This window comes from Sapajus apella, unplaced genomic scaffold (genome assembly GCF_009761245.1).
Source record: "Sapajus apella isolate SASKATOON/1434 unplaced genomic scaffold, GSC_monkey_1.0 scaffold21, whole genome shotgun sequence".
Classification (NCBI taxonomy): Eukaryota; Metazoa; Chordata; class Mammalia; order Primates; family Cebidae; genus Sapajus; species Sapajus apella.
This window is the reverse complement of record NW_022436961.1, coordinates 1,168,112-1,185,555: the sequence shown is the minus strand read 5'-3', so window position 1 is coordinate 1,185,555 and position 17,444 is coordinate 1,168,112. Positions and strand designations below refer to the sequence as shown.

At 41.2% G+C, this 17,444-nt stretch overlaps 1 protein-coding gene across 4 annotated transcripts in view; it reads right to left on the bottom strand.

Moving 5' to 3' along the window:
• The window catches only part of RNF170 (ring finger protein 170), a 48,068-nt gene that overhangs the window by 9,320 nt on the left and 21,304 nt on the right, over positions 1-17,444 (bottom strand). For 2 of the 4 annotated variants that reach the window (XM_032288042.1, XM_032288043.1), the window contains exons 3-5: positions 10,976-11,051; positions 5,417-5,525; positions 2,068-2,141 (exon numbers count right to left, since the gene is read on the bottom strand). In XM_032288042.1, the coding sequence (XP_032143933.1) occupies positions 2,068-2,141; positions 5,417-5,525; positions 10,976-11,051 (259 nt within the window). Of the gene's footprint in view, positions 1-1,214; positions 1,292-2,067; positions 2,142-5,416; positions 5,526-10,975; positions 11,052-17,444 lie in introns of all 4 variants that reach the window. The other 2 variants (XM_032288044.1, XM_032288045.1) reach the window with 2 other exon arrangements.

Here is a 17,444-nt window from a genome sequence, read left to right as displayed (position 1 = left end):
GAGAGAGAGAGAGAGAGAGAGAGAGAGAGAGAGAGAGAGAGAGGGAGAGAGTGTGTGTGTGTGTGTACATTCCACCAATGGGTAAGTGGGAGAATGTTTTTTTTTTTAGTGATGTCATCTCATTCTATTGCCCATGCTGGAGTATAGTCCCATGATCATAGCTCACTGCAGTGTCAAACTCCTGAGCTCAAGCAATGCCCCCAGCTCAGACTCCCAAGTAGTTGTGACTATAGGTACACATCACCACACCAGGCTAATTTTATATTCTTAGTTTTTTTGTAGATATGGAATCTCATTTTGTTGCCCAAGCTGGTCTCGAACTCCTGGCTTCAAGTGATCCTCCAGCCTTGGCCTCTCAAAGTGCTGGCCTGTATTTTATTTTATTTTTTTTTTTTTGAGACAGAGTCTCACTCTGTCTTCCAGGCTGGAGTGCAGTGGCATGATCTTGGCTCACTCCAACCTCTGCCCCAAAGGTTGTAGCAATTCTCCTACCTCAGCTGCCTGAGTAGCTGGGATTACAGGTGCCTACCACCATGCCAGGCTAATTTTTTTGGATTTGTAGTAGAGATGGGATTTTGCCATTTTGGCCAGGTTGGTCTTGAACTCTTGACTTCAGGTGATCCTCCCGCCTCGGCCTCCCAAAGTGCTGGAATTACAGGCATGAACCACTGTGCCCAGCCTGTATTTTGTGTGTGTGTGTGTGTGTGTGTGCGTGAGAGACAGAGTTTCACTCTTGTTGCCCAGGCTGGAGTGCAATGGTGCGATCTCAGCTCACTGCAACCTCTACTTCCCAGGTTCAAGCAATTTTCTGGCCTCAGCCTCCCTAGTAGCTGGGATTACAGGCATGTGCCACCATGCCCGGCTAATTTTTTGTATTTTTAGTAGAGACAGGGTTTCACCATGTTGGCCAGGCTGGTTTCAAACTCCTGACCTCAGGTGATCCATCCACCTCGGCCTCCCAAAGTGCTGGGATTATAGGCATAAGCCACCGCGCCCAACTTGTATTTTTATTTTAAATGAAAAATAAATATAACGGAAATCATGAAAACAGCGTACAACTGATAGAATGTCCTATTTTGTCATATTTAAAAACTGAGAATGTTGGTTTCTCAGAATTGTTCAGTATTCCATTTCTTCAGTTTATCAAAGAAATGGAGAGAATTTGGCATGTCTCATCTGCACTGACATTTCAGTCTCAGGTTCATGTTACTTACTGCCTCCCTCCTGAGGTGGCTTCGATGCTAACTGTCATGGTCTAAGCTGTTCTGGACAATGCAATGTGGCCATGTCTCTAAAAGGAACGAAACATTAAAAAAAATCATTATATACCATTTAAAGCTATCCGGATCCTCACCAGAAAAAGATTAAATATAAATTGAACAGGAAAAAACCTTTTTTTCAAATGAAAAAAGGTATATAGGGGATACATGTTAATATACTGATTAAGTAGTTTGGTTATTCCTTTGCTGGTATTGCTACAAAGACTTTACTGGGATTTTTGGGAAGGATTCATTTACCAGTTGTTTTTCATTACAACTGTACGATTTCAAACAGGATGCCCTTTTTCAGTGATAGCTCAATGACAGTTTTAAAAAAATAATTGTGGGCAGGGAACAAATTAAAAAAAAATCATAGGTTGGGTGTCGTAGCTCATGCCTATAATCCCAGCACCTTGGGAGGCTGAGGCAGGAGGATTGCTTGAGCTGAGAGTTTGAGACCAGCCTGGGCAACATAGGGAGATCTCATCTCTACTAAAAATAAAAAAAAAATTAGGCAGGCATGGTGGCACATGCCTATAGTCCCAGCTACTCAGGAGGCTAAGGTGGAAGGATTGCTTGGGCTCAGGAAGTCAAGGCTGCAGTAAGCTACGATCATGCCACTGCATTGCAAGACCTTGTCTCAAAAAAAAAAAAAAAGTAATAATAATAATAGAGAAACATCAAAGAAGCTTTGGATAAATGAAGTTCAGCTAAAAAGATAAGAATAATTCCAAATGTAGGTACAAAAACCATAAAAATGTACAAAATAAACTAGCATAAATGATGCTTTCTGCACACAAAACATTACCGTTTGTCTACAGATTGGACAACTGATTGCTCCAAGCCATGAACCGTATCGCCAGTAAGCAATAATGCAGGGACCTAATAGAAAAAAAAAAAAAACACATTAATATTGATGTTTTAAAGTCTATACATCCTCAGAAGGTTTCAACTATTTTAAATATTTAACAGTACCACCTTATTTAAAAACATTTTTTATTTCATCCAGCCAACCCTTCAGGCGAATTCAAATCTAGTAAGAATTCCCGGCCATTAAAAAATATTTTTTTATTTAAACTCCAAGTTAAGGCTGGGTGCGGTGGTTTACGCCTATAATCCCAGCACTTTGGGAAGCCAAGGTGGGTGGATCATTTGAGGTCAGGAGATCAAGACCACTCTGGCCAACATGGTGAAATCCCATCTCAACTAAAAAATACACAAATTACCGAGTGTGGTGGCACATGCCTGTAATCCCAGCTACTCGGGAGGCTCAGGCAGGAGAATCGCTTGTACCTAGGAGGTGGGGGTTGCAGTGAGCCAAGATCATACCACTGCACTGAAGCCTAGGCAACAAAGCGAGACTCTGCCTCAAAATAAAGAAATAAACTCCAAGTTAAGCTACAGACAGTTGCACACAATCAAAAGCAAGTATATATTAACTGCCTTAATGCTATGAGGCTTCATACAAAATATTACATTTTCTATGTAATATAAACAAAACAATAGTTAAACATCATTGTAAATATAACAACCAACAAATCAGAGCATACATTTTCTGTTCTAAATTTGGTATGTTATAAAAATAACACAACTTTTTAAAGAGTTTAGAAAACCAAATTATCAATGTGTTAACTAACAGTAATTAAGTATTAATAGTACAAGCAAGGAATCAAAGGACACAAAGAGTATATGCTCTGCCCTAATGAAGTTTATAATTTGGTTCAAGAATAAAATAAACTTTTGCACTAGATTGATTGGATTTCTCTGCTTGAAGGTATTCACAAGCAGCAAGCCAGCCGAAGATGAGCAACACAGCCTAAAGGAAGAGTCCGGCAATCTCAAGAAGGGGCAGGCGTGCCAACTATATAAGCACCAAACTTCATGCCAATAACAGGTGAAGGAATAGTTTTGAATACTGTCTGGAATTTAAGGGGCCAATTCACTTTCTTTTCTGTAGGACACCTGCATCTTCAACCATATGGGTCCACTGTGACTCTGAACTAAGTGCTAAGTGCTAACTCTCTAGGATCCTCTGTGTATTCTTGCTCTTGCCTGAGCAACCTGGCTTAGCCCTCCTGTGTTCCTTATTCCTCCAGATCAAATAAGTGTTCAGAATTCAAAACAAGCAATGGCAATCCAATTGAGACCAAGGTGACATACTCAAATCAATGTAGACGGCAAGTTTTCAACTGTATAATATTAACTTTAAATACAAAACAGGAGTACAGAGAAGTATGTATTAGAGAGTAGCTTATAGAGGAGAAAGGATATGAACTGAACTTTGTAGGATGGACGAGATTTAGATAGGCAGAAAACAGGAGAGAGGACACTTCACATTTTAAGAACAGCAAGAGCAAATGCCAGAAAAGAATGTCCCGTGGATTAGGTTTGAGAGGAGAAACGTGTCTGCCTTCTCTGATGGCCGTCTAATTTTCCCTGCCCAATCTTTCATAACTTTCCCGGTGATTAGCATTTCCAATAGAAAATTAAAAGACAAAAACTGAAATAAGTGTTTTATAATTTGTTAGCTACGTAGGCGAAAACCTTAAAGAGGAGTCTGAAATAAGTGGATGAAGCAATGATGGGACTGGATTACCAAAAGAGCACAAGGTACAGAAAACCCTGCCAAATACTCACGCCATCTCCAAATGCACAAATAACACTGTATCTAATAATTCTATAGGATGAGATGAAGTTAGACAAAAGGGCCAACAATTTATAGGACCATTATATGCTACATTTTTAATTAGTCCCTATATGAAAATTTCCTACGTTTTGGGAGCAATAAGGCCCTATCTTGAACACAACTGTTTAAACAGAAAGAAACAATAAAAAACTAGGTCTAGTGATTGGACACATCGAAGTGGCTTCGAGTGTTTACTAATGTATGAGCCAGCAATCATGCAGAACTGAGCACAAGGCTTGAAGATAAACCTAGGTTTAAAAATTTGGCTCTGTCACTTAACACCTGGGCTACTCTTTTTAAAATTTATTATTATTATTTTTGAGACAGGATCTGGCTCTGCTGCTCAGGCTGGAGTGCAGTGGCACGATCACAGTTCATTGCAGTCTCAAACTCCTGGGCTCAAGTGATTCTCCCACCTCAGCCTCTCCAGTAGCTGGGATTGCACATGTGAGCCACTGCACCTGTGTAATTTCTTATTTTTTGTAGAGACAGAGTTTCTCTATGTTGTCCAGGCTGGCCTCCAACTCCTGGGCTCAAGCAATCCTCCTGCTTCAGCTTCCCCAAGTGCTGAGATTACAGGCGTAAGCCACAGAGCCTGGCCACTTTGTAAAATTTCATCATGTCTCTAAGCCTGTTTCCTCACAATTGGGGTTAGATGAAGTATGTTAATGCCCAATACATAGGCATGTAATAACTGAAACTTTCCCACTCAGTATTCTATGGCATAAGAGGCCACAGAAGATACTCCTGAATCTGCAGATTCAGGAAAAATGAGAAGTGGTAGAAAGCACTCCTTCCTGATACTAAGTAAATGTGAAATTATTCCCTTCTTACCCCAATGCATGCTCTAGGTTTCTCATTCTCTCTCACTAAACCTCAACAGGTTGATGTTAGAGAGGATGAGAGAGAGAGAGAGACAGAGAGACAGATTGAGACAGAGAGACAGACTCAGACAGACAGACAGACTGAGATGTTTACTTTTAGTAAAACCTTTACTAAAGTACTAAACCTTCAAGACTTTTAGTACAAACTCAGAGTCAAAAGAGGCAGAAGGGCTAAGGGAGGGTCTTGGGCAGGTTCTTGAGAGAAGAACTTTCCTGCCTTGGAAAGGATGAATAATAAATCAAACTCTCAAAAAGTGATGAACAAGGAGGGACTCAGTGAATCCCTCATGCTATTTATCTACGTGAACTACTATCCAAAGAAACACATTTCTGTTTATTGGGAAGCTGAATAGTTTCTTTAACCTCTGAACCCATAATTGCTACATGGACACACTAAATAGAAAATAAATAAGCAAGTATATTATTTACATGCTAAGTATACTTGGTAGACGAGTAGAGCAGAATATCAGAAGTAATATACTCTACTCACAAAATACAAAAAGAAAAAATTAGGAATCCAGCCTTTGTACACATAGAGGTCTTGGTCTAAACAGTCACTTTTCCCAAGTATAGCATTGGTTGCTTACCACAAAAAAGATGTCCACAGTTGGTCTCCACTGGGAAGGAGGCTTGGTGCAGGCAGATGGGACAGTACATGTCAGTGTAGAACTGCTGTCGAGCGGCAGCAGGTGCATCCTAGTAAGAACACAAGTGCACACATTTAAACACGACGCATGTAGCCCTCAACAGTATCTTATGTTAAATTATATTTGAGAACACAGTCAACAGTGTGTAACCGTCATCAAACTGTAGATGTGCAATAGTTTAAGGTCATAATTTTGAGAATATTATGAGGCTATATTGCTTTTATTTAAACTGCATGGTCTCCACTTTCCTTCCTAAACATAATTTAAAGACAAAAACCTAGATTAACTCAAGAGTTGCTCTTTTATTCTACTATAATAAGTAAGTTATTCTGAGTAGCACAAGGCTAAGCTAATGCATAAGCTAACAACAATAAATGTCGAGGTCAGCCATGGTGACTCATGCCTATAATCCCAGCACTTTGGGAGGCTGAGGCAGGCGGATCACTTGAGCCCAGGAGTTCCAGACAAGCTTGCGCAACATGGCGAAACCCCGTCTCTACAAAAAATAGAAAAATTAGCCAAGAGTAGTGGCAGCGTGTGCCTGTAGTCCTGGCTACTTGGGAGACTGAGGTGGGAGGATCACCTGGGCCTGGGAGGTTGAAGCCACAGTGAGCTGTGACTGAACCACTGCACTCCAGCCTAGGCAACAGAGCGAGATCCCATCTCAAAAAGAAAAAAAGAATAACAAATGTCAAACTGTTTTCTAAGTCTTCACTTTTTCCATTTTTACCATCTTTTTCATTTTAAAAGTGTTGCATGTATTCAAGAAACATCCAGATATCAAAGATGGGTCATGAGGGCAAGGAATTTATTTGTAGGATTAATTGTACCTCAGGACCTAGAAAAGTGTCTACATGGCTGGGGACGGTGGCTCACGCTTTGGGTGGCTGAGGTGGATCACTTGAGATCAGGAGTTCGAGGCCAGCCTGCTCAACATGGTGAAACCGTGTCTTTACCACAAAATATAAAAATTAGCCAGGCATGGTGGTGCACACCTGTAGTCCCAGCTACTTGGGAGGGTGAGGTGAGAGAATCACTTGAACTCAAGAGGTGGAGGCTGCAATGAGCCAAGATCATACCACTACACTCTAGCCTGGGCAACAGAAACCCTGTCTCAAAAAAACAAGGTGTCTATGTAACATAGATCTTATGTTACTGTGTTGTAAAAATACTTATGATTTATCAAAACTTGTTTTGATGGAACCCAGCACAGATAAAGTTGCTAGCATGAAAAATATCTAATTACAGAAAAAATATCAAATTTACTAAATAGGAACTGTTCTTAAGTGAATCAGATTTTTGCCACTCAATATTAATAAACAAATTTAACAAATTAAATTTAAATGATTTATTAATAAACATAATTAAGATTTCATACTTCTAAAAGTCCTAAGTCACCAGAATATTCTGTGATCCAAGGCTACACCTTGATGTTACAGTCACTTATGTCAGTTCTAATGCTACAAAAGTGTAAAAGTATACAGCACTTTATGTTCCACTTTTTCTCCTTTTTTTTTTGGAGACAGAGTTTCACTGTCACCCAGGCTGGAGTTCAGTGGTACAATCTCGGCTCATTGAAACCTCTGCCTCCTGGGTTCAAGTGATTCTCCTGTTTCAGTCTCTCGAGTAGCTGGGATTACAGGCGCTGACCACCATGTCCAGCTAATTTTTGTATTTTTAGTAGAGATGGGGTTTTGCAATGTTGGCCAGGCTGGTCTCAAACTTCTGACCTCAGGTGATTCACCTGCCTCAGCCTCCCAAAGTGCTGGGATTACAGGTGTGAGTCACCACACCTGGCCTTCTCCTTATTAATTTTTAAAGAAAACTGACAAAAAACAATTAACAGTGCTGTCCAATAGAACTTTCTGCAATAACTGAAATCTTTATCAGTGCTGTCCAATACAGTAGCCGTGAGCCACATGTGGTCATTGTGTACTTGAAATGTAGCTAAAAACTGAGTTTCAGCTGGATGCAGCAGCTTACGTCTGTAATCCCAGCACTTTGGGAGGCTGAGGCAGGCGGATCATGAGGTCAGGAAATCAAGACCATCCTGGCTAACACGGTGAAACTTTGTCTCAACTAAAAATACAAAAAATAAAAATTAGTCGGGTGTAGTGGCACATGCATGTAGTCCCAGCTACTTGGGAGGCTGAGGCAGGAGAATCACTTGAACCCGGGAGGCGGAGGTTGCAGTAGGCTAAGATTATGCCATTGCACTCCAGCCTGGGCAACGAGAGCAAAACACCGTCTCAAAAAAAAAAAGAAAAAAAAAAAAAAAAAAAAAAGACGACTTCAGATTATCTTTAATTTTTTTTTTTTTTTTTTTTGAGATGGAGTCTCACTCTGTCACCCAGGCTAGACTGCAATGGCATGATCTTGGCTCACTGCAATCTCTGCCTCTTGGGGTTCAAGCGATTCTCCTGCTTGAGCCTCCAGAGTAGCTGGGATTACAGGCATGCACCACCACGCCAGGCTAATTTTTGTATTTTTAGGAGAAATGGGGTTTCACCATATTAGTCAGGCTGGTCTCGGAACTCCTGACCTCGTGATCAGTCCGACTAGCCTCCCAAAGTGCTGGGATTATAGGTGTGAGCCACTGTGCCCAGCTGATTGTGTTTAATTTTAACTAACTTAAATAGCCACAGGTGCTACCAGCCACAATTGGCTGTGTGTCATACTGGACAGCACGGAACAGAATACACTGCCAGCCTTATTTTCACTCTGAGAACTGTGTGCCAGGTTTGAGGAAGAGGGAGGCAGATGAGTGGACACTGCTGCAAGGAGACCTGGAAGATTCACCTCAATATGGGGCCCCTTAATAGCTGAACCCAGTTATGTAATCACTAGTGTGAGTGTAAGCAAATATTAGCAGTCTCATATGTTAATCAGAATAATAATAGTTGCCTTATTTATGACTAAAGATTAAATATGATTATTGTGTGGGAAATCACTTTGTAAATTATAAAACACTATCTCAACATGAATTATGATTACAATTGTTATGGAACAGAGTACTACTAATATGCTTAAACTATTTTTTTTTTAGATGAGTCTTACTCTGTCACCACCCTGGAGTTCAGTGGCACGATCTCGGCTCACTGCAACTTCCACCTCCCGAGTTCAAGAGATTCTCGTGCCTCAGCCTCCCGAGCAGCTAGGGCTACAATGCATGTCACCACGCCCAGCTAATTTTTATATTTTTAGTAAAGACAGGGTTTCACCATGTTGGCCAGGAGGGTCTCAATCTCTTGACCTTGTGATCTGCCCACCTCAGCCTCCCAAAGTGCTGGGATTACAGGTATAAGCCACCATTCCTGGCCCTGTTTAAATTATTATTGTATTGGGCTGGGTGCAGGAGGTAAAGGTTGCAGTCAACCGAGATCACACCACTGCACTCCAGCCTGGGCAACACAGTGAGACTCGTTGCAAAAAAAAATAAATAAAATAAAATATATATTCTTATATCAATGAATACAAGTTCCATGAGGGTAGAAAATTTTGTCTGTTTAACTCACAATTGTATTCCCAATGCCTAGAAAATATCTGGTGAATGGATAAATTCACCCTTACTGGGGCCCGACGTGGTAGCTCATGCCTGTAATCTCAGCACTTTGGTTTTAGCGGAGCAAGCACAGCTCACTGCAGCCTCAACCTCCTAGGCTCAAGAGATCCTCCCGCCTCAGTCTCCTGAGTAGCTGGGACTATAGGTGTGCACCACCATGCCCAGCTGGTTTTTGTTATTTTTAGCAAGGACATGGTTTGGCCACGTTGCCCAAGCTGGTCTCGAACTCCTGAGCTCAACTGATCCTCCCGTCTCAGCCTCCCAAAGTGCTGGAATTACAGGCATGAGTCACCATGCCCGGAATGTAATCCCAGCACTTTGGGAGGTGGAGGTGAGAGGACTGCTTGAGCTCAAAAGTTGGAGAGCAGTGGGCGAACATAATGAGACCCTGTCTCTTAAAAAAAAAAAAAACCCAGGCCGGGCGCGGTGGCTCATGCCTGTAATCCCAGCACTTTGGGAGGCCGAGGCGGGTGGATCACGAGGTCAAGAGATCGAGACCATCCTGGTCAACATGGTGAAACCCCGTCTCTACTACAAATACAAAAAAATCAGCTGGGCATGGTGGCGCATGCCTGTAATCCCAGCTACTCAGGAGGCTGAGGCAGGAGAATTGCCTGAACCCAGGAGGCGGAGGTTGCGGTGAGCCGAGATCGCGCCATTGCACTCCAGCCTGGGCAACAAGAGCGAAACTCCGTCTCAAAAAAAAAAAAAAAAAACCCTTGTCGAAAATAAAGTTTGATCAGTAGGAAAGCAACTTTTTTTTTTTTTTTCTGAGATGGAGTTTCGCTCTGCCACCCAGGCTGGAGTACACTGAGATGATCTCAGCTTACTGTAACCTCTGCCTCCTGGGTTCAAGTGATTCTCCTGCCTCAGCCTCCTGAGTAGCTGGGATTACAGGCACACACCACCACACTCAGGTAAATTTTGTATTTTTAGTAGAGACGGGGTTTCACCATGTTGGTCAGGCTGGTCTCAAACTCCTGACCTTGTGATCCGCCCCGCCTTGGCCTCCCAAAGTGCTGGGATTATAGGTGTGAGCCACTGCACCCAGTCAGAAAGCAATTTTTAATTTTGTTTTTTGATGTTAGATATCTCCGCATGTAGGTGTACAATATCCTATTTATTCTGGGCTTCATAAAGTATATCATATCTCCAATTCTCAGAGATTTCATCTGGTAAAAAGCAAAGAACAGATAGGAGAAAAATTAGTTTTTTTTCTTTGCCTAACTAGCTCTGTTGTTATAACTCTGACAACTGAATTTAAAAAAAGGAAAAAGGCCAAAACAGCCACCTCTTCTAGTTATTTCTTTGTATGTATTAGGGGGTATATGTCAGGAAAAAATGTTTTTTTTTTTCCACTACATGTCATTAAGGCCAATTAGACAGCAATTATTTCTACACTAATAAACAATAGGAAAACTGGCCAGGCACCTGTAATCCCAGCACTTTGGGAGGCCGATGGGGGGGCAGAGCATGAGGTCAGGAGTTTAAGACCAGCCTGACTAACATGGTGAAACCCTGTCTCTCCTAAAAATACAAAAATTAGTTGGGAGTGGTGGTGCATGCCTATAATCCCAGCTACTCAGGAGGCTGAGGAAGGAGAATCACTTGAACCCGGGAGGTGGACGTTGCAATAAGTAGAGATTGCACCACTACAACCCAGCCTGGGTGACAGAGCAAGACTCCGTCTTAAAAAAAAAAAGGAAAACTATCTTTTAAAGCAAATCAATAATAAACAAAACATGAAGACATCTAAATAGATTAAGGCTAGGCAATTTGCCCAATCTGTAAACATACAATCTATAAAATAATATACAGTAATTTGAAGCAGGAAAGAAGCCCATGTTTCCAAAAAGAAATTTACCAATGTTTTATCACAATTTAACATGCAAAGGGAGCTATCAAATCTACTCCTCAAATAAATGCATATACAGTACCTGTTCTGTTTGAAGCTGTTCTCGAAGTACCCTTACTAGCTCCTGGTTTTCTGGGTGAATGTTTTGATGTACATTTCTGTTGAATAGAATATAATAAATTTTGAATAGAAAATATTATCAGATGAATCCATTTTCTTGATGGGTCTAATTTCTGACTTATAACTACTGGTAATTAATAAATGTAATTGATAGCATACAAAAGCACTTCACTTATGGGACTGTACGTTCCAGGCTGTCCTGTGGTGAATTCTTCTGAGATCACTGATCATTAGCCAATTTCAGGTTTAAGCAGCAAATACTGAAATCCAGAGGCCTAGTACCTTGGAAATTTGTTGTAAACGCACTCTTACAAATAATGTAAGGAACAAGTAACATTTGTTTCTTTGGTGAAATTTCTTCAAAATAAGCAGCTATCTAGTTTTGTGTACTATCATCCATTTGAACACTTTTCCACATCTAATTAGATCCTTCTCCTAACTTTTCATGTATTAGGGGTGGGGAACAGAGCAGAAACTAAAATTATTAATGTAGAAAAGCCAGAACCTGGCTGGGAACAGTGGCTCATGCCTGTAATCCCAGCACTTTGGGAGGCCAAGGCGGGTGGATCACCTAGGTCAGGAGTTCGAGACCAGCGTGGCCAACATGGTAAAACCCCGTCTTTACTAAAAATACAAAAAATACAAAAATTAGCTGGGTATGGTGGCGTACACCTGTAATCTCAGCTACTCAGGAGGCAGAGAGAGGAGAATTTCGGGAACTCAGGAGGTAGAGGTTGCAGTGAGCCGAGATCACACCACTGCGCTCTAGCCCAGACCAACAACAGCGAGACGCCGTCTCCAAAAAAAAAAAGAGAAAGGTCAAAACTTAACATGTCACTAATATCTTAACATTAACATTAAAATGGTGAACCAAAGGCAAGCTAGTGGCTGATATAAACGGATGGGATAAAACATCCCATACTGAAAGTCAGATGTGTTGGTCAGGCTGGTATGGTAGGGGCAAATTGTGACATATTATCACAGCTTAATTTCATTTGGCTATAGATGTATTTTCTAAGTAAATGTCTTGAACAATAATATTTTAAGTCTACACAGTCCCGGGGTTACTCTACAGAAGAGGCTTACTCTCTGGGTAAGCCAATATCCAACAGAGATAAAAACTCTCATATCCTAATGTGATAAGGAAACTTACAGAAATGCATCCTATGATTATTCAATTGTTAGCAAAAATGCAAATTTTAGAAAAAGAAGTTAACTAAATATAACCGTTAGTCTAAACAATGAAACAATTTGAACTCTGTTTAAACCTGTTAAATCTTTTTTTTTTTTTTGAGGCGGAGTCTCGCTCTGTCACCCAGGATGGACTGCAGTGGTGCAATCTCAACTCACTGTAACCTCTGCCTCTCAGGTTCAAGCAATTCTCCTGTCTCAGCCTCCTAATTAGCTGGGATTACAGACATGTGCCACCATGACTGGCTAATTTTTGTATTTCTGGTAAAGATGGGGTTTCACCACATTGGCCAGGCTGGTCTCCAACTCCTGATCCCAGGTGATCTGCCCGCCTCGGCCTCCCAAAGTGCGGGGATTATAGGTATGAGCCACCGAACCCAGCCTAAACCTATTAAAACTTGATGCATTCTTTATTTTAAAATAACGCACATTCTTATGATTGAACAGATGATCTGTGAAAAGAAAGCACTCACTATATGAAAGCACCCTGTCAAGGAGCAATCTAACTAGCATAGGAACCATAATTTAAATACCAGTGAATACCTAGCTAAATGGCATTTGTCCATTCTTTGAGAATAGAAAACCATTCCCTTTTCATTGGAGAAAAAATTGTGATGACATTTCAGAGTACAGACATGAACCACAATACTAGAAATAATCTCCTTTGGAATCGGTTGAACCTGGGAGGCGGAGATTGCAGTGAGCCAAGAGCATGCCATTAAACTTCTGCCTGGGTGACAGAGCAAGACTCTGTCTCAAAAAAAAGGAAAACAAAAAAAGAAAGAGTTTCCTTTGGCTTCTTTCTTTAAAAAAGAAGATGTAGGAATTTTTTTTTTTTTTTTTGAGACGGAGTCTCTCTGTTGCCCAGGCTGGAGTGCAGTGGTGTGATCTCAGCTCACTGCAACCTCTGCCTCCTGGGTTCAACTGATTCTCCTGCCTCAGCCTCCTGAGTAGCTGAGATTACAGGTGTGTGGCCACCACGCCCGGCTAATTTTTTGTATTTTTAGTAGAGACAGGGTTTTATCGTGTTAGTCATGATGGTCTTGATCTCCTGACCTCGTGATCTGCCCACCTCGGCCACCCAAAGTCCTGGGATTACAGGCATGAGCCACCACGCCTGGCCTAGGAATTTTTAAATTTGGTGGTAGAATATTTTAAAAGATATATTATATTTAAATATATTTTTAAGATCTATATTAAATATTCTACCAGATTTGTGAAGCCAAGCAACAACAACAAACAGCCCAAGTTGCTGAATACTGCCTGTAACTCCTATGGTGATGGTATTTGGAGACAGAACCTTTGGGAGGTAATTAGGTCATGAGGGTGGTGCCCTTGTGATAGGATTAGTGCCCTTATAAAAAGAGATATGAGATAACCTGCTCCCTGCTCTAGTCTCTTCCATGTGAAGACACAACAAGAAAACCATCATCTACAAACCATGAAGCCAGCTCTTACCAGACAACAGATCTGACAACACCTGTCAGCCTCTGGAACGGTGAGAAAAAAATGTTTGTTGTTTAAGCCACCTATCTATGGTTATTTGTTTTTGTTTTTGAGACAGCTCGCTCTGTTGCCCAGGCTGGAGTGCAGTGGCACAATCTTGGCTCACTGCAACCATTACCTCCCAGGTTCAAGCGATTTCTGGATAGTTTTTGTATTTTTAGTAGAGACAGAGTTTCACCATATTGGCCCATGTTGGCCAGGCTGGTCTTGAACTCCTGACCTCAGGTGATCTGCCCACCTTGGGTTCCCAAAGTGCTAGGATTACAGGTATGAGCCACCTGGCCCGGTCTATGGTTATGTGTTATAACAAGCCAAACTGATTGAGACAATGGTCAAATACTTTTTGACAATGGTGCCAAGTATATTCAATAGAGAAAGTACCCTCTTTCAACAAATAAGTGCCAGAAAAACTGAATATCCGTATTAAAAATTTAAAAGTTAACTCAAAATACATCAAAGGGCAAAACTTAAAACTATACAAATTTTAGGAAAAAACAAGAAAATATTCATGCCGTTGGATTTTGGCAATGATTCCTTTCATATAAGACAAAATTATAGGCCAAAAAAGGAAAAATACAAAAAGATGGCTTCATCAAAATCAGAAACTATGTATATCAAAGGGCACTTAAGAGAGTAAGAATAATATCCACAGAAAGGGAGAAAATATTGGCAAATCATATACAGGAAATCATTTTATTTTGTTTCATTTTATTGTGCTTAGCAGATACTGTGTTTTTTACAAATTGAAGGTTTGTGACAACCCTGTGTTAAGCAAGACTATTGGCACCATTTTTCCAACAGCATGTGCTTGCTTCATGTTTCGGTGTCACATTTTGGTTATACTTGCAATCAATTAATCAACGTGTATGCTCTGACCGCTCTATTGACCAGCCATTCCCCAGTCTCTCTCCCTCTCCTCAGACCTTCCTATTCCCTGAGACATTGACAATATTGAAATTAGGCCAACTACGGGCGCGGTGGCTCAAGCCTGTAATCCCAGCACTTTGGGAGGCCGAGGCGGGTGGATCACGAGGTCAAGAGATCGAGACCATCCTGGTCAACATGGTGAAACACCGTCTCTACTAAAAATACAAAAAATTAGCTGGGCATGGTGGTGCGTGCCTGTAATCCCAGCTACTCAGGAGGCTGAGGCAGGAGAATTGCCTGAACCCAGGAGGCGGAGGTTGCGGTGAGCCGAGATCGTGCCATTGCACTCCAGCCTGGGTAACATGAGTGAAACTCCATCTCAAAAAAAAAAAAAAAAAAAAAGAAATTAGGCCAACTAATAACTATATAATGGCCTCTAGGTGTTCAAGTGAAAGGAAGAGCTGCATGTCTCTCACTTCACATAAAATCTTGAAATGATTAAGCTTTGTGAAAAAGACATGCCAAAAGTTGAGCTAGGGCAAAAGTTGTGCTTGTTGGTCCAGTTGTGAATTAAAAGGAAAAATTCCTTAGGGACATTAAAAGTATTACTCAAGTGAACACATAAATGATAAAAAAGCAAAACAGCTTTATTGCTGACATGGAGAAAGTCTGAGTGCTCTGGTTAGAAGATCAAACCAGCCAGAACATCTCCTTAAGCCAAAGCCTAATGCAGAGCAAGTCCCTCCCTCTCTTCAATTCTTTGAAACTGAGGGATGAGAGGAAGCTACAGAAGAAAAGTTGAAAGCTAGCAGAGGTTGGTTCATGACATTTAAGTAGAGATGAAGGGCAAACGTTTATGGAATAGCAAGTGCTGATGGAGAAGCTGCAGCAAGTTATCCATATCTAGCCAAGATCATTGATGAAGGTGGCTATGCTGGACGACACATTTTTATGTAGAAGAAACAATTTTCCATTGCAAGAAGACACCATGTAGGACTTTCAAGCTGTAGTCAATGCTCATTGACCATTCTGAAAATCCTAGGGCCCTTGAAAATTATGCTAATCTACTCTGCCTGTGCTCTATAAATGCAACAACAATGCCTGGATGACAGCACATCAGACTATTCAAGCCCACTGTTGAGAGACCTACTGCTCAGAAAAAAAATTTCTTTGAAATTATTACTGCATACATCTATGTAGTGTATTAATAAAAAAAATTATTAAAAAGCAAATATTGGCCGGGCGCAGTGGCTCACACCTGTAATCCCAGCACTTTGGGAGGCCGAGGCGGGCAGATCACTTGGTCAGGAGATCGAGACCATCCTGGCCAACGTGGTGCAACCCCGTCTCTAATAAAATATAAAAAATTAGCTGGGTGTGGTGGCATGCGCCTGTAGTCCCAACTACTCAGGAGGCTGAGGCGGAGGAATCTCTTGAACCCAGGTGGCAGAGGTTGCAGTGAGCTGTTATCAGGCCATTGCACTCCAGCTTGGTGACAGAGCAAGACTCTGTCTCAAAAAAAAAAAAAGCAAATATTACTGCTCATTGACAATGCACCTGGTCACCCAAGAGCTCTGATGGAGATGTACTAGGAGATTAATGTTGTTTTCACGTCTCCTAAAACAGCATCCATTTTGCAGCCCCATAAATCAAGGATTATTCTGACTTTCAAGTTTTATTACTTAAGAAATACACTTTGTAGGGTTATAGCTGCCATAGATAGTGATTTCTCTGATGGATCTGGGGAGTCCACTGAAACCATCTGGAAAGGATCCCCCATTCTAGATGTCATTATAACACTCTTTTTTTTTTTTTTTTTTTTTTTTTTTTTTTTTTTTTGAGACAGAGTCTTGCTCTGCTGCCCAGGCTGGAGTGCAGTGGTACAATCTTGGCTCACTGCAACCTCTACCTCCCAGGTTCAAGTGATTCTCCTGCCTCAGCCTCCCAGGTAGCTGGGATTACAGTGTACACCACCACACCTGGCTAATTTGTGTATTTTTAGTAGAGACAGGGTTTTGCCATGTTGGCCAGGCTGGTCTCAAAACTCCTGACCTCAAGTGATCTGCCTGCCTCGCCTCTTAAAGTGCTGGGATTACAGGCATGAGCCACTGTGCCCCGCCAAGAACGTTCGTAAATCATGGGAGGAGGTCAAAATATCAAAATTAACAGGAGTTTGGAAAAAGATGATTCCAGCTCTCACAGATGACTTTGAGGAATTCAAGACTTGAGAGGAGGAAGGAACTGCTGCTATGGTGGAAACAGCAAGGAAACTAGAAGTGGAGCCTGAAGATGTGGCTGAACTGCTACACTCAGACAAGGAGTTTCTCCTGATGAGCAAAGAAAGTGGTTTCTCAGGATGGAATCTAATCCTGGTAATAACATTGTGAGCAATGTTGAGATGACAACAAAGGATTTAAAATGTTATATAAGTGAAGTTGATAGAGCACAGGCAGGCAGGGTTTGAGAGGACTGACTCCAGTTTTGAAAAGAAAGTCTGCGGGTAAAACGCAATCAAACTGCATCGCATGCTACATACAGAGAAATCTTTTATGAAAGGAAAAGTCAGTCAATGTGGCAAACTTTATTTGTTGTCTCATTTTAAGAAATTGCCACAACAACCCCAACTTTCAGCAACCACCACCCTGATCAGTCAGCAGTCATTAACACAGAGTCAAGACCCTTCATCAGCAAAAGCATGACTTGCTGAAGGTTCAGATAGATAACTGTTAGCATTTTCTAGCAATAAAGTACGTTATAACTAAGGTATGTACATTTTTTTAGACATAATGCTATTGTACACTTCATAGACTATGATATAATGTGAACATAACTTTTATATGCTCTAGGAAACCAAAAAATTCACATGA